Consider the following 18,548-nt stretch of genomic DNA (forward strand, 5'->3'; position numbering starts at 1 on the left):
ATACTATTGAGTCTTTCTGTAATTTAAAGGACGGCTCTTTCTTCTTTGAGCCTCGGTAAGGTTTAGTTTTACAACTCCATTACAAAATAGAAGCGAGGGTGTTATAACTTCAATCTTTTTGTGACCAAAAATTGTATGCTAGTGCCTTGTTCTGAATATTAACTGTCGAAACCCCCGTATTTGCCAATGGGCTCCCTGAGTCCTCTTATTGAAAGTGACAGATCCACCAATGCATGCAATAAATAAGGATTATCAAATATATTTTCATGTAATCACATTAACGGTACAAATTTTATTGCACACGATACGTATTGTGACAATTAATGTCATTACAGTGATGGTCGATGTCAAAATTGTGAAAAACCAAAACCTAAAACAAACGTTGAAGAGCTGTTAAAACCCAAATTGACATAAAGAATCGCCAAATCCGGACAAGGAATCAGAGCTGTACATGCGGAGATATATTCCTTATCTTGAAATGATAGTAAAAAATTTATAACAGCAAATTTTAATTAAACAATACCTGTATTGTCATGCCCGTGCCGAAGTTAAAAGGCTGACTTGTGTTTTAAAATGAAAATGATTTATTGTTTTTGATTGGTCGCTTTGTATCATTTTCTTCTTTTTACATAGTATTTCCTCTTATGTAGACCATCATTTCCACATTAATTGTCAAACATTTGTTTGAGGGTGAAAGAATAGGGAAGTTTTTCCAACAAAAGTGATGGGTTAAAACATGTTTTTCAAGACGCTAAATCTACCACTTGTATAACAGCCATTTCAGTTTCGATTAATTGTCCCCCCCCAAAAAAAAAATGTCTTTTGTTGCTCTGTCGTTAATGCATCACACATAACCAAACGGACATAGCTGTATGATTATGTTTATGTTTATATATATTCTGCAAAATCGAACGGCAGCCCTTTGGTCCTTGAAGATTGGCTTCGCGAGCTTTCGGCGTCCGAAGCAAGGCACACTCCAAAATAAACACGTAATTTAACATACCCAATTAGTTTCAACTTGCCAACGTAATAATACATACTGTAATGCCAAAAGGATGCCATTGACGAGAGTTGTTGAATGTCAAACCATTTCATGCAGAATATTAAATTCACATATTCAAAATATATACCTACATAATTTCGGATAACTTGCACAATAAATAACTAGAAAATTGTACAAATGAAATCAATCACACATTTTGAAAGCAATGATTTACCCCTCCATCCCCCCCCCCCCCCCCCCCCAAAAAAAAGAAATTGTACATAAAGAAATAATTAGTCTGAACGAAAGAAATTTGTAAGGAACATTTACAGCACTGGGTATATAACGCGGCTAGTGTTCTATCTGTCCCTTAGAGCTCAGTAGTAAATACTTCGTTACTGACATGATTCATAACAAACCTTTCTTAAATTGTCCCTTGATAAATTGAGAAATTATAAAGAAACTAGGGTTTCGACTCCATCAGGCAAAGATGACCTTAGATGGATTTGGCTATTTTTTTATGACCTTTTTGGTAATATAACTCCTCAAGTATTTCTGTTCTCACACTTCCTTGGTTTTCAAATATTCGGCTTTTAGTGTTTCTGATGAAGGTAAATTAAGAAAATCGCTCACGGCGCATGAAATTTATCATTGTTGCTTTTTTTCAAATGAAATTGGACTTTTAAAATATGCATTGTATATTTTCCCAGTCAGTGAATCATAGAAAATTGTTCGTCTATTATTTAATGTATTGAATTAATGTCAAAGAATTTCTTTGAATTACCAAATTGGAGGAGTGCGAATCATATGCGAATGCGAATATTCGCGAGTATTATGTGAAACTACATTCGCTTTCCCTACATTTTACATTCTTTTACAAAAGTATTACTCATCACAAACGTGTAGACAGCTTGGAAAAATAAGTCCAATTTTGTTAAATAAAAAAAGAAAGCCTATGGTAGACACAGATACCTTGTTTGAGGGATAGACAAATCATACTCTGTATAACATCAATTTAATTTTAAGATAGATTTATAAAAAAACTGACTTCAAGATGTGTTTTTCAAGACAAACAAAAAAATGGTAAACGTTTTCATCAATTGATATTTGTACAAAAACTCACAGACAAAAAGACAGAGCATCCTGTCAAGGTTTTTAATTTCCCGTTCAGATGTATTGATGGTGTCATTTCACGCAATAATCCACATGTAAGCGATTGTTTGCATCACTCATTTTCTAGTAAACTGAACATTATGGATACTGTGGAAACTAGAAGGTATACTTCATAGCTAAGGAGATTTTAAATTCTAGGCAATAGTATGTAAGCTATGTTAAATTCTCATAAAATATTTGAGAAAATACAAATCAATAAAGTCCAGAAAAAAAGAATCGCATGACATTTATAAGGTTCTAGACCGTTGCATCAATAGGACAAGCGTCTTGATATTCACAAATCACCCACAATGCAAATCGATAATAAATCAAAGGGCAATCAGGTTTAGGACACAACCAGTTAATTGATAGATCAGACGACCATTTTGTCGATTTCATTTTCCCGTTCATAGCTCTGTTGATGCAGTTTCGTGTCAATAACATCTCTTTTAATGAAGTCCCTGTAGTGTAAAAATACACAAGCGTAAAATATTGAATGAAATTTGTAAACTTTATTCGATTGGGCAGATATTTTGTTACTGCTGGATATCATCAATATATCTGAAAGTGAAATTAAAGAATTTTTCATGATGCTATTTCTTTTTGCCATTAAACAAGGATCTATGAAAAACGTCACATTTCAGTATCTCATCGTCAATCTAATATATTTCAGTAACGTAAACTCTGTCCCATTACCAATCCCAATTAATAGGAGAGTGCTGCTATGCAAAAACTGTTCGAGGTGTTAAAGAGTTTATCTATTTTGGTATTTGACTATCCATCCTACTAAATTCTGGTTTGATTATATCAACTGAAATGGGCGATGACACAGGAAGTGTGCATGTGGTTTAAGGACATTTGCCGAGCCCAACATTCAAAATATTTACTAATGCCACTATATTCCTCGTTCCTGTCAAGAACAAAAAGGCTAAATTGCCCAACCGATTTATAAACCACTACCGGTTGGGGAAAATTAATAAGAAATGAACATACATTGTTGTATTCTTCTTATACAATAGGCATAACATTGCGAAAAAGTTAAACAAGGTACCAAAACACAAACTGTAACACTTCATTATTTTATATTTTACAACAAAATATTTCAATTCATCCTTCGACTAATAAACTGAGACAGTGAATCATTTGACCAACAGCAGAGCACATGCGTAAAAATAAAAGAAATCACTTTCCGTAAAATATTCATGGTTTCAAATACTGAATTATTATTCAGTATACATCCAATAGATTTACACCGAAAGCGTTATTAACAGTCTGAGAAATGACCGACCTTGTGCGATGCCAAAATATAAACCGGAAATCGTTACGTGTGTCATAGTTTCTAGTTTGAATTTGTCAATCTGTGTCAATATATGCAAACGATCAAGATATGGCGCCGCCCTTCAGGTTTCAGTAAAAATAAAATTGAGAATGGAAATGGGGAATGTGTCAAAGAGACAACAACACGACCATAGAGCAGACAACAACCGAAGGCCACCAATGGGTCTTCAATGCAGCGAGAAACTCCCGCACCCGGAGGCGTCCTTCAGCTGGCCCCTAAGTAATTCATTTCACGTTCCCAGGAATATATAAGATGCAAGCACTCATTGAAATATCTGTTATATAGCAACTAGATGCTTTTTCTTGTAGTCCTCAAGAAGGTTTGGGATGCATTTTGTGGTCAAGCGTACAAAACAAAAGGAATGAAACTTTTGTTGAAAGAGAAATATATTTAGACCATTTTAAGCCACCATTTACCTGTCCATGAGTTTGCATTAAAAACTGAGGATTAATGCGCTCCATAGTATACTTATTTAAGATTTCCAGAAAACCAGGGGTTATTTTTAGCAGTACTTGTCTTCCGCACGTTAGTACTTTGCTAGAAAACTTTAAACATAGGTTGAAAATTGTCATGTAGAAAGGTGATACATGTACAATATAGGATATACCTGGTTTCTATGAAGTTAAACTTAAGGTAAAATATTTAGAAAGCTGTGAAAATTGCAAAATTTGGTTGAATAGATAGTGATTTTGAATTGGTGGTCTGACACCTATATATTGCTTTTCTAAGGAGGGTTTGGTACCCAGCATCAAGAAGGAAGAATTCCATCGTCCTTTACATCTTTATACCGAAGGAGAAAAGGACGAGTTTGTGATTTTATAATATCTCTTTTTCATAAATGATCAGGAAGTATAAGTAAGATTCTCAGATTTGCTGGGAATTCCATGTTCTTCTGTAAGGCAATCCAAAATAAAGATTTTTGCATATAAATCAATACTGTTTGAGACTTTCTTATCGGTAACCTTTATGAACATAATTCAAGGTATCTTTGTTGACTTTGTAAAATAACTTGGATTGTCTTTTATTGCTATGTTATTGCTCTTTCTATTTCTTTTGCGTACATTGTTTGCTCGTTCATAATTTTTAACTTTCTCATTCTGACATTGTCCTCTGAATTTTCGTGATTGATAATGTCTTCAATATTCTACTGTTTATAATTTGATACTGTGATTGCTTTGTATTTTTGTATTAAGTATACATTGGGGGAATAGAGTACGTGATAAGGTAACATACCATAAAATGAAGAGATAACATCACCGAGAAGAAAAGCACACTTCAGTCCAGAATAACATTATTTATTAATTAGTTGTTTTTGGGTTTGAACATTCAGCAACTCTGAGTTTTCTTAGATCGATAGTTTGTTTCTTTTATCTTTATGTAAGTAATTTGTAATGCTTCGTGCCGTCTGATGAGTCAAGTTATTTGCATTTGATTTTTAAAGTTTGTTCTTATGTTGTGCTGTTACACCAATGTCCCAGGTTATAGGGAAGTTCATGTTCATTTTTCAAACATTCTTAACCGATCACAAGTGTTAATTTCTCGATGTACGTGAACTTGAAAATTAAGTTATATTACTCGATGATGGAGCAATTTCATTGCGAATAGTAATGAAATTCTACTCCGTAACAAAGTTTTTTTTGTATGTGTATACGGGTAGTCAAGATTTAGGGGTCGCCGTTACGTTCCAAAATCACAGTAAAATAATACATTATGTATATTAGCATGACTTGAAGATGACAAAGTCACAAATAACAATATGAATAATTTAATGTATTATATATACTAACAGTATAAAATACATATAATCAATATCGGTAACAATGATATATTTCAAAACAAGTAATATGTTTATTTAAATATTACTTTTTAGACGGTATGTAACTGATGTAAAATTCGGACAAAATAACTAAATTTTCTTGACAATTTTCCTAAAATGTACTCAGAATTAGCAGATATAAAAAATGATGATAACACGTTGTAAGTTTTAACATGGTAAAAATACATTGAATCAACACTTATATGGAATAAACAAATAGTGAAAATAGAAACAGTATGTTATTTACAATGTAAAATTTGGACAGTAAATAAATATGTTAAAACTATGGTCATCATAGGTAAACACGTGTAAATGACAGAATTGTTCACTTTTACCTGAAAAATATATGCTATGTTTTTTTTCAGTCAATTAAATTTATTTCGAGTCCTTCACCATAAAAAATGTCTGCTGGTGTTAAGCTGGTTCTCGGCTGACTACTACACTTTGTTCATTGAGCATACTACTAGAGTAAATGCAAGTGGATTTCAGTTTATATTGGTGTTAGTTTCCTATCTGGAACAAAACTTCCGATGCTGGCGACTGATGGTTCCCTGCTCAGATATTGAGGTGGATTGTCATAACAAGTCCTAGACTGGAAATTTACATATGAAGGGTCACGTTTATATAACGGTGGACTGTTGCCAGTGTTGATGGTTTTTCCTGAAAATGTTATTCCAGTGCTGTAAAATTTAAATCAATCTTTTGAATGTCTATTGAAGTAATATTAAAATCAAAAACGAAAAAAAAAACAATAGAATGCTGACTGCTAGACGACATTGTGTACATTAATTCAAAAAGAATCTCATTCTATCATCTAAATAATAGGTAGAATACGATAGAAATCAAAACAAATAAATTTAAAAAACAAATCTGAACAGCAGCTTTTTGTCAGTTGTGAAAAACATTACTTCGTATCCGAGAGTACATGGTAGTTGTCCTCTTCAACAAAACAAATGTTCACATTCCTATGTAAACAGAAGTATTAAAAACAACAGCTGAATTATAAAAGGTCAATTCTAAAACAACATACCCGTTTATCTCTGATCTCTTACTTTTACGACAAAACACTACCAATAAAATGGACAGAATTACAATGACTGCAGATAGTACAACAATAAGTGCTATAATTGCATGGTCTGTAGTTTGTTCTTTCTTTTCATTTTCTGAATTTTCTGTAAATATATTACAAATTAACGACTACTAATAAATAATTATTAGGTATTTTAAAAATCGTTTGCATCTGTTCATTAGTTGGGTTGTTAATCTTTTTATTTAAACATATTTTATTTGATGACATTACAAACATAAATATGATTGCAGGCAGTTAGTACGCAAAGGGATTCGAAAACATTTATATTATATTCATACAGAAACTTTAATTTTTCAATATGTAAAATGAAAAAGGAAAATATAAAATAGTCGAACTAATTGCACGATACATATTGTCGGATCTTATCTATATCACCAACGGATGTATGAAGTATACTGCAGCTATTACTTAAGGACGAGAAGCTGCAAGTATATATTGATGCCTACCTATCATCGGTATTGTTAAAAATTGCAAAATCACTGTCTCTGTATTCCAACATTTCAAAGTTCTCTGGATACAATAGATTGAAAAGGAGTTTTTAAGACCATTAGAATATATGAATGTGTGTTAACAATATAAAAATAAACAGGTTCAATGAAGATCATATTCACTCATGCCTACTCGATCCAATATAAAAGTTACCTTTTGGGGGTTCAGATTCATCATCTCCTTTTTCTGCACACATCTCTAAAGTACCTTTATTAAAAAAAAAGCAATCACATATAATTACCCTTTTTTGGATCTTCTAATTATATAAAGCTGTTATATCTTATTTAATGAAAATAACATTAAAAATAATTTCGAGCGTCCGAGGCACCTTTCTGGATTGCTATTCATCAGGAACGCTAATTACCCCAAAAAAATAGAATATTTGTATTTGCTGAATACATATGAAACATATCTTGATATTGAAATTAATCTATTCTAAATCCTATAGTTAACAGATAAAATTCTAACAGGCCCCAACATCAAGGTGTAGTGTTATTCTGATTTTAAAATTCTTTAAGAAATGCAGGTTAGATTTTCTAGAACTAACAAGGACTAAATATGTCTTTACCAAGAAAATGTGTTGATGCATAGATTAAATTTATACTATGTAGCTATTGCTTATATTTTTTTTTAAAGCAGAGTATCTTTTTTGTTGAATATGAACGAGTTCATTCTTTAAAATAATATAAACTAAGTATTTTAAGCAATTGATAGAATTGTTATATATAATCATATACAGAAACAGCACGTGATTTCGACAATTGTCTAGTTATTCTTATTGAAAAATCTCACTGCTAAGAAAAAACATATCAATTTCTATAAGAATCCTCCAAATCAACCCAGCGGTTCAACAAGCTTACCGAAGCAGTAACCTGATAATGACGTCGTACTCGTCGTCAAATTGTATACAAAATAGTCTCCATCGCACAGCTTTATGTCTACATCCCACGAATATAAGCATTCATGAGTAAAACTTTGCATGCACATTGTCTGTCGTATCTGTTCTCCTTTAGCTGTAGGTAGTTGTCCTAAAAGATACATTTATCATTCATTTCTTATACTATAATGATAACATGCATGTTATAAAAATCCATGAAAATAGGGTTATATGTTTATATGTAATGGGCTATCATATGAATCTTGGCCAATAAATTAATAAAAAGTAGAAGCTCTAAAGAGCCTGTGTCGTTCACATAGTATCACATCAGGTATATGTGCATTTTTAACATTGTAGACTACAGTTTCTCTCTATCTTATTTTGTTTTTGCCCAAAACACAAAAGAGGGTAAACAAAATTGCCATTTAAGGGCAATCACTCCTATCTAATAACTTTAACGGCAGAATTTGACCTGATTGTAGATCTTGTCTTGCTGATCAATTTTGTTATATAAGTATCTATCTATCTTTTTTAGTTTTCAAGATAATAGGCAAAAACACCAAAAATTGGTAAAAATCGTCATTATAGAGTAATTACTTCATTAACCAGACAACTGAAGAATTCGGCCATAAGACATTTTTGTAAATCTTGTCTTGCTGATCACTTTTGGTGTTAAAGGTTTCTATCTATCTATTGTAACTTTTAAGATTAAAGGCAAACGCGCAAATAAAATGGTAAAAATCGTTGTTAAAGGGCAATAACTCTATTAAGAAGTCGACTGACGATTTCCGCTATTTGACTTATTTAAAGATCTTGTCTTGCTGATCAATTTTGCTGATGAAAGTGTCTCTCTATCTATTATTGTTTTCAAGATAATAGGCAAAAATGGAAAAAAGTAGTAAAATTCGTCATTTTAAGTCAATAACTCCCATAAGAAGTCATCTGACAGTTTTGACGTGTATAGACAATAGGTAGAGCTCAACATTTCTGTCCCTCTTTTCATAGCGGTTTTCAAAATAATAGACAAAACCTACATTTTACCCCTATGTTCTATTTTTCTATGTTCTATTTTTAGCCATGTCAGCTTGGTTGACAGGCGGGGTCATCGGACATATTTTTTAAACTAGATACCCCAATGGTGATTGTGGCCAAATTTGGTTAAATTTGGCTCAGTAGTTTCAGAGGAGAAGATCTTTGTAAAAGTTAACGGACGACGACAGACTATGGACGCCAAGTGGTGAGAAAAGCTCACCTGGCCCTTTGGGTCAGGTGTGCTAAAAAATGAATATCACACTATATAAATTGTATGCGTCCGAAGCGCTTTTCTGGATTTACCTTCATCGGGAAAGAGCCAAGGATGCATAAGAACCGAAACAGTTGGAGAGCTTTTTGACCAAAAAATACTTAGATATAATAGCCAATTCCATCTAAGGTCAACTTTACTTGAGGGTGTTTCAACCTTAGTTTCTCAATAAGTTGTGCATTTTATTATTCGTCAGATTTCGCCATTGGAACAAAATTGACTAAAAATAAGATTTTACTGTCATAATAACAAAGATTTACAGATAAGTGTTACAGACTACGTGAAGTGAACGCAACGCTCAATTACCCCCCCCCCCCCCCCCCCCCCCTCGTTTCATTCTATTTTTTATATTCATTTATTTATTTATTTATTTGTCTAAGAGCTTCAGAATAATTTTGTAGAGATAAAGCTTACTGTAAGTGATTTTCTTCGTTTATATGGTCAAACATTCAAATATTGTTATGGCGCAACTAAAGAAATTGAACCAAATTAGATGAGAATATTACCGTTTAACCAAATTGGATACCATGTTCCACAATGAAATGGTCCTGGTGCTGATGTAGGCATTTTCTCACATGTACTTTTTTCAACTCGGTACCACCCATTGTCAAGAAAATCATCACTGATTGCTGTTTCTTCTCCAAAGTTCAAAATTCTCGTAGCAGCTCGTCTGTCTGGATACTGTACTAGGTTGAAGTCATTACAAGGATCAACAGTGCCTTTTTACAATTTTTAAAAAGAATCTGAATTAAACATTTTTTCAAACCTCTACATTATTGAAGTTTACCAGAGACATGTATTTAGGGTACGATATATGTCTATGAGTTTATGTATACTTTCAATTTTATATAAATGGAAATTTCTCATCCTTTTCAGAAATACAAACTGCATTAAAACTAAAATGTAAATGAATGAATAATTTTGTTTAAAAATTTCTGTAAAAAAAGTTAAATATTAATATGTATTTAAATATACTCAAACTGTGGACGAGCGCGGAATACATGTATTATTTGTTTGAGATATATATATCTTCAAAAATGACTGTGATTAAAAATCTGATTTTTGAAGTACATATGATAGATGAAGGGTAATGGAGTAAGAATTCATTTAAAATATGTCAATTATGTCTAATATTAAAAGAATATCAAAAAGGTAAATGAAAGGTGATTGAGTGAACGATTGATAGCAAATGATCAGGTGGTATATTAATATTTCAAAACAACATAATTTAATCTGGGAAGAGTATATGCTAAAGTTTTTTTTTTCCTTTTGTATTTAAATAAATAGAACTGCTAAGGACAATTGAATGGCTGATGTAGTCACACGTTCTGTCGCTCTGTCTGTGTATGTTGGACTATGAAGAGTTCGTACTATTAAGATTACAAAATAATATGGGATATGAATTCAGGTACCACATATAATATTTAGATTTTTTAAAAGTAGGTCGTTTTTGAAGATTTATAGAACTAAAATGGACTATCAATATCAAACGGGCAACCGAACAACACAAGTGGCATGTTAAATGAAACGTAAGTATAAACTGCACTCACTTCGTTTTGATACAACTTTACTGACAACCTATTATAAGTTATATGGTTCGCTACTGACCCCCTACGGGTCCATAGAGGGTTAGTAAAATCCATAGGGGTGAGGCCGAAGTCATAAATACCTACCATTTGTTGGATTGTTGGTATGTATAACTCCTGATGTACTTGTTGTTTCAACTGTTGCTCTCGAAGCTTCTGTTCCTAAAATGTAGACATGATGTTGTATTGTTACAGTATATACATTTCTATTCAGGAAATTTTTATTGATTCATAACCCAGAGAGTAGACTGAATGATTATATGATTTTTCTGAAAAATATAATTCATTGCCAATTCAAGCCAGTTGCAATAAAGACACCAAACACTATAAAAACGGAGTTTGATATCATTATTTACCAATTGAAATATCAATTATCATATATCGATATATCGGTCAGTAAATTTGAATTTTAACTCCATTCCAATACAGCAAAAATACAGCAATGATAAAACAATGTTTTAAGTGAATTTAGTTTTTAACGTCATAAAAAATTGGAATGTATGTGTTAATATGATTACTTGAAATCCAAATGATCCTTGTGTACATTCATAGGATTATAAGTCCCACACTAATTATCGTTTCCGTCAAGAATGTTCAAATTTTATAAAAATTGTGTAGAACGGACTATGGATAGGTCTGCTGGTTTACTGTTTTCCGAAGACATTTAGAAACTTATCATCTAAATAATTAAAGGCAAACATTTTATATCTTTTAGTGATAAAAATACGTGTAAAATAAATTTATTATTTTAAAAAATAACTTGTTTTTATAACGATGTATACAGTTCTACGGGAGGCTATTTACTATTCATACTTTTGTAATACTAGTACTTACCAAAGCAATAACCTGAAGAAGAAGATATAGATGTGACAAGATTATATACCAAGTAGTTCCCTGGACAGTACTTTATGTCAATGGTCCAGCTTTCAGTACAGTTGTCGTCAAAGCTTTGCAGACACACTCTTCCAACATTTTCTTCTCCAATATTTGTTGGTAAAGATCCTAAGGCGAAAATCGTCTAATGTAAAAACATTCATATTTCAATATTGTGTACTTGTTTTTAGCCCTATTATCATTTTAAGCATCGCCTGATCACAATATATAGGTTTTTGTAGGCAAAGAAAACAATAACTAGTCAATCGATCAATAAATTATATAGAGTATACATTATTTATAATAATCTATTTTCCTCCCAATATTTTGGTTCAACTATCCATAATTACATGTATTTAAAATTTTAGCATTTTCTTTTTCCTTATTCTTTTTTTTTTTTTTGAGAGAGACTTTACCATTAAGCCATATCGGATACCACGTTCCACAATGAAAAGATCCGGGAGGTTCAGTTGGCATATCTTCTCCAGCCGCACTCTGAATTCGATACCATCCACTGTCAAGAAAATCGTCACTTATTGCATGAGCATCGCCATGGTCTAGTACATTTGCTACCGCTCTTCGATCTACATATTTCATTAAGGTGTAGTTCGAACACGCATGGAACTCTGGAGAAAAAAAACCAATCTTAATACTTTTTTGTTTAACTAAGTATGAGTATTTTTAATACTTTGTTTATATAATACTAAGTTACTAACCTGTTAAAAAAATCTTTTATTAAAGCAAATTAAATGATAATTGAAAGAAATGCTATTTAAGAAAGGGAAATAGTGCATGTTCTCTGTTTTGTTCCCCCACCATTTTGATTTGTAAAAACGTCTTAATCTTTAATACTTTATTCAAGAATTTGCTCTTGTGATGAACAAAAAAAAAAAGAAAAAGAAATTCAGATACTTCAATAAATGATACTTACCAGCATCTGAAAGAGATATGTGTATAATTGATATGGCAAAATATATTTCCTTAAACATTTTGTACGTCCGATAATCTTCGAAAGAGAAATAAATATGGTTTATGGAGTTTTCTAATTGACAAGATGATTGACTGAAAACATTTATGGAATTGGAGTTTTTCCACATTCAACAAAATACAGATCAATGCTATCTATCACTTCCTTGTTTTGGTCCATAATTACAAAAAAACCTTTATATTTAAATTAAGTGTTTAAAATTTAAATGGAAAGAAAGAAAGCAATCCTATATAAAATTAAAAGGGAATAAGTAATTGCCAGTATTTTCCGCGAAAGCGGATTTTAACTAGGTAAATGAACTATATTAAACGGGAAGTCTTCCTATACGCATTGATGGTTTTTCAATATTAGACTGACACAGTGACATTGCCATTTAATCATGACAAGTACACCAAACTTGAAATAAGTACGTCTGTACGTTTTATCTATATGTTTATCATTTAAACAACCATGTATTATTATACCCCTCCCCCTCCGTTTTCTAAAGCGGGCAGTTAAAAATGTTAAGGGAGTCTGTCCGTCTATCCGTTTGTTCGTCCTTATGTAGCACCTTTGTATCCGCAACTGCTCTTAAACCGCTCTACAGAACTGTGTCAAACTTTCACTTAATCTTAACCGACAGCTGATAAGTTAGTGGCTTAAATAAAACGTTTGATTGTTTTACTGGACACACTTCAATCAAGCACTCTCAGGGCCAAAACTTTGGGAACCCAAAATACGTGAAATGTCAGTAGACTGAGGCCTATTTGAATTGACATGCACCAAACTATAATCTATAAATACAGTAAGATGTTGTTAAAGTTTAAAATGAAGTTTTTTGTTATAAGAAACTTCATTAAGATCTGATTTGGAGACATAATAAAAACTTACATTAAGGTGTTAGTTCAGAGACAATCATGCAATTAACCCAACGAAACAAGTGTAGGTTAAGTATATACAACTTATCTCTGAGTCAGTATGATTTTTTTTTCAACTTAGTTCTTCAAACATAATGATGTAATTCATACAGATGATTTTTGTCAAAACAATTTTGATGAATTATGATTAGCACAAGGTAGGAGTCTAACAATACAAAACTTTGTAAAGGTAAAACAGCATACAATATCTCAAAACTATTTGAAATATCCAAAGCAAACACAACAATTGATAGTTTGATTACATTGTTTTCTTTGAAAAAGTAATCATACGAATCATTGCAAAGCAAATCTGTCCAGAATTCAATGGTTCATTGAAGTACGAATAGAGAATAACAAATCAACTATACTTCAACGTATATTCTAAAAATAATATTAAAATTCGGATTTTCTGGCTTTGTTTGGAAAACATTCCTTAAAATAAATAAAGCAATTATCGGTAAGGTAAAAACCAAATGAGAGTTGTATTCGAATTGTCAAAAAGCAAAAACAACATATACAGTTTAGTTCATTTCTGAAAATTTTACGAAAAGATTCACCATTGTTAAAAAAATATGTAACATTTGTGTTTCAGATGACCACATTCGATTTTTTTTCGGTTATGTTGTTTACCGAGCTCGGAAATATAGATACGATCCGGGTAAACTTTTCAATCCTTGAAGTAAACTTATTCTAAAAGGTTACTAATTCAACACTGTAATTAGATCTTTGAATATTGTTTTGATTGATATAAATTTGGATTATGTTATCATAAAATCAAAATTATACTAACTATTATTGCTATACACATATGCCCATTCACAGTTCTACAATCTGTCGATACCTCTATTTTGGCATTTCTCTGACTGTTAATGGTGTCTTTACACTAAATCCATTGGATGTTGGATGTGTACTGATTTATATTTTAGTCTTAGATACATGATTTTTTATTAGTTGTTACTGGCCTTGAACTAGCTGTCAGTAAATCCCAGTGCTCTCAGATCTGTTCTTAGTGTATATTTTTTTGTGAGGGATGTATAAATTTCCTGCCACGTCCGGTCTGTGTCTTTGTTGGATGTGTTTTATGCTTTGTATCGATCTAATGAGTAATGCCCTTTTCAACTGATTTTGATAGTTTGTTCTTATGTTGTACTGTTACATCACTGTCCCAGGTAAGGGGAGGGTTTTAAGCCAGCAAACATTTTTAACCCAACCATATTCTATATGTGCCTGTCCCAAGTCAGGAGTCTGTAGTTCAGTGGTTGTCGTTGGTTCAAGTCTCTCATATTTATTTTTCGTAAATTGTTTTGTTATAAATTAGGCCGTACGTTTTCTCTATTGAATTGTTTCATGTTTAAATTTTACATGTCGGGGCCTTTTATAGCCGACTATACGGTATGGGTTGATCTCACTGTTGAAGGCCGTACGGTTGCCTATGCTTGCTTACATCCACTTCATTTGAATTGTCAATCATACCATATATAAGGATAAAATCTCCAGGAAAACCAACGGTTTAATCTATATAAAGAAACGAGAAACCAGAAACACCTATGAACCACACCAACAAACGACAACCACTGATTCAATTCTGGACTTCAGATATGTGTATAAAGACAACCCCGTCATTCCGACACACCTATATTACGCCATACAGTCTAATATATAAAGACAAGGGTTAATAGTTGTGTCATAAGAATGCCAACATATGTTTTAGAAAAAAGAACCACAATTTCAAATTTCCAAAACTAGAAAATTAAGCAGTTCATGAGTCGTCCTGAATATGCATGGCATATTTGCCACTTGATTTACTATTGTTTAAACAAGGCAGTCAGTGACTTGCTTTTGGGAAACCAAACAGGCCTTTAATACCAACCATAAAACATAAAACATGGGATGCAAAATGTCATCAGATCTGACGATCCCACGACAGTGTTGTGAAAACTAAAACATGGAATATGGGAAAACAACAATTTTTTTCTGTCAACATGCATGTTCTTTCTGAATGAAACTCTTCAATATTAAATGCTAATCCATATCATAATTTAAGAACAAAACCAATTTCTGAATATAAATTGCCAAAATGTGTGGATGACGCTTTAGTAATTTGCGTCCATCTCTCCTAAAATTGTAATAACTGTGTTTGAATACTAATATCAAAGTTTAGATATTTAGAAAAAGTCGAAATTTTGAGATTTTAAAAGTCGAAATTTCGAAATTAAAGAAGTTGAAATTTTGAGTTTTAAAAGTAAAACTTCAAGTTAAAATCAAAAGTTCGATATTTTAAAAGTTGAAATTTTGAGTTAAAAGTCGAAATTTTGAGTTTAAAGTATAAAGTCGAATTCTCAAGTTTTAAAAAGTCAAAACTTCAAGTTAAAGTAAAAATTTCGAGATTTGAACAGTTAAAATTTCGACTTTGAAAAAAGTTCAATGCCAATTTTATTTTTACTATATCTCTAATACGCTTCTGTAATTTAACGAAGCAGATTTTAGATAGTTCAATTTGTTTATAAATAATAAAAGTGGATTTATTTTACTTTTAAAACTACTATTAAAGAGAGACTGTAATATTTCATGCACATAAAAGTACAATAATTGCTCTGTTGTAAGTTTAAAGTCCTCATTTGAATATATTTAGTCTTTATAATACTATTTAGAAAAATCAAATTTTGTAAGCATGAATAAATTCTTTGATATCATACATGTATAGGTATATTTACCCCATACGGTTATTATTATTTGATCATTGATTAAAAATTGTTGGTTTTTCCACAAATTAAAAGAAGCAAATGTCTGTTTCCCCAATAATGACGTTTAAAAGAATATACAACTTTTTGGAATTAGAATGACTGCATGGAATTTCAAATTATTCAAATGACCTTCAGTCATTTAGTGGCACATTTATTGGACATGAACTTCTGCATTTTACTTTTGACAAAAATCTAGCTATTTCATTGGATGAAAATGACAACTAATTTTCTACAAACCACTTCACATAAGGTCATGTATACTCATGTATAGGAGTAACTGGGGTCATTTTGGTATACATTTACCATCCTTGGTACAAAATAGTGCAAAGTAAATATATTTTCTAAATATACATATTCATTAATGCAAAGTTATTCATTTTCGTATTTCGTTTTTTGTGATGACTTTGTTGGTCTCTATTTGACTAATGATTTTGATTCTTCCTTCGGCATCTTCCACCTTTTATTTTGCGAAACATAATATGGATGCTAGCTAGACTGTTTCGACCTTTTTTCCAAATCCAATGTGTGTACTTTCTCCAATGCTAAATATTTGCCAAATAATTGTGAAAATGGAAAAACTAGCTTAAAATTTAAATCTCAGAGTATAAAATTGCAGAAATGGTGAACTACAGTAATAACGTATAGAATAATGGAAACTAGTAACAATTGATCTGTATGACAGGTGGTATTCTTTCTTTCATTTGAAACTAAATCGCCAATACCAAAGTAAAACAACAGGACGATCAACTTCACAGACTAAACAGATACATGTACTTGTATATCACTGTTTTTTGTGTGAATTGGATTGAAATACAAGGATTAATTTATATCAAAATAGCTTTATTTCACAAAATTCGAAAAATTAAATGAACTTATTCTTTTTATCGAAATATGTCAGCCATGAGTTAAATATCGGCCTTGTTATTTGTGTAAGTAATGATAGTATATCTGAATGATTACCGGGAATTCATTAATCATTAGATTTTATATTCAGTTTGTTATAATCATTTACTAGTAATCAATGTTTTTCTAGCTTTCCTGTAAAATTAATGTGTTGTACTAAGAAGCTTATATTTAATTAATAAAACGGTTGACACAAATGCATGCATCAGTGATTTTGTCCCTTGACTTGGTCCAGCTCCCTAATACTCCACTAGTTAACCTCTTGAATTGGTGTTTAACTTTGAAGACACTTTCAGCACTATTGCGATATTTCGTGGCGGTCAGTTTTTATTGGTGCAGGAAGCCGGGGTGCCAGGAGAGAACCACCGACCTTCGATAGGAAAACTGACAGTCCTAGTCAATTAAGATTGGAGTCGAGCGCACTTGCCACGTGTGGGATTCGAACTCACAACCTTAGTGTTGACAGGCTAGTGATACAGTTGTTGGACTACTTAGACCATTCGGCCACCGAGGCTCAACTACCCTAAGGGAAGATAACCTACGCATATATATATAAATAAATATCATAGATTTTTGCAAAAATGATTCACTCCTGCACAATAAGAACTAATGTAATGGCATATTACGTTATAAATGAAGTCCAATGCCAATCTTTAAGCTTACAATTAAATTGGTGAAATTATGACGTCAACATAAAAAGGTTGAAATCAATTTTACAAATTTGAGCTAAAATTACCATTTTACACATAGCTTTTTTTTGGTTGGAAAATCAAGCCTTACACTCTAAAGAAATTAATCGCCGTTAACTTCCATGTACAATGCATCTTGCAAATGTCTAGTAGCAAAGACTTTTGGGAATATGGCAAAAGCGTGGCTGCGTATTTATACATCCAACACAGCCAATCGGATGCCCATCTTCAACATGGGTTTTATTGATGGATAGAAGTCTAATGATGACCATGTTTTTATACCCCTGTTCACTCTATGGGTCAAAATGCCCTCTATTACATTATGTTTCTTAAATAATTGTTTATCAGATGACGTATTTGTTACTTCATGCATAGTTTAAGGGCATACGATACAGTTACAGGGGAGGCAATGACGTTGCTAACGTAAAATGTTATTTTCGCGACGTCAAACTGCGACATACCGGGAAAAGATGCATTTTTCGACTGAGTTTTATCATTCAGACTGATTTAACTTGAAAACGAGTTCATGGACCCCTCTTTTTTGAAATGACAATATGTTTGATTACGTATGAAGATTATTTGTACCAATTTTTATGAAAAAGTCAATAATGGAATTTTTTCAAATTAGATAAATAGACAGCAACAAATGCCGTTTTTTTCCTAAACCCATGGAACTTTGATAAAAATAAATTATTTCCAAAAAATTTTTATCCAAAATTAGAGCATACTAATGTAAAAAAGATTTTCTAGATGCTTTTACAAAAATCCGCGTGTGTTTATCTTTTGAAACAAAAGAGTAAGGCATGTCTATCCAAAGGATA

At 31.8% G+C, this 18,548-nt stretch overlaps 1 protein-coding gene across 1 annotated transcript; it reads right to left on the bottom strand.

Moving 5' to 3' along the window:
* Positions 1 to 5,292: 5,292 nt before the first annotated feature.
* On the bottom strand, positions 5,293 to 12,610 carry LOC127733547 (uncharacterized). Its single transcript, XM_052242894.1, has 9 exons — positions 12,439 to 12,610; positions 11,924 to 12,133; positions 11,469 to 11,636; positions 10,722 to 10,796; positions 9,555 to 9,767; positions 7,729 to 7,896; positions 7,022 to 7,075; positions 6,320 to 6,461; positions 5,293 to 5,969 (listed from the first exon to the last, which is right to left on the bottom strand). Exons 1-9 carry the CDS (start codon positions 12,602 to 12,604, stop codon positions 5,780 to 5,782), a joined length of 1,386 nt encoding a protein of 461 aa, XP_052098854.1. The 5' UTR covers positions 12,605 to 12,610; the 3' UTR covers positions 5,293 to 5,779.
* Positions 12,611 to 18,548: the final 5,938 nt, after the last annotated feature.

The sequence above is a fragment of the Mytilus californianus genome, unplaced genomic scaffold (genome assembly GCF_021869535.1).
Source record: "Mytilus californianus isolate M0D057914Y unplaced genomic scaffold, xbMytCali1.0.p SCAF_3, whole genome shotgun sequence".
In the NCBI taxonomy this organism is placed as follows: domain Eukaryota; kingdom Metazoa; phylum Mollusca; class Bivalvia; order Mytilida; family Mytilidae; genus Mytilus; species Mytilus californianus.

Bases quoted from the DNA above. Each gene is read 5' to 3' on its own strand.
- LOC127733547 (XM_052242894.1), bottom strand. From the start codon at position 12,604: ATGTGGAAAAACTCCAATTCCATAAATGTTTTCAGTCAATCATCTTGT. The intron at 11,637-11,923 runs GTAAAGTCTCTC...TTTTCGCCTTAG, and splicing joins GTATCCGATATGGCTTAATG to GATCTTTACCAACAAATATT. The intron at 7,076-7,728 runs GTAAGCTTGTTG...TTTTTAATAAAG, and splicing joins ATTATCAGGTTACTGCTTCG to GTACTTTAGAGATGTGTGCA.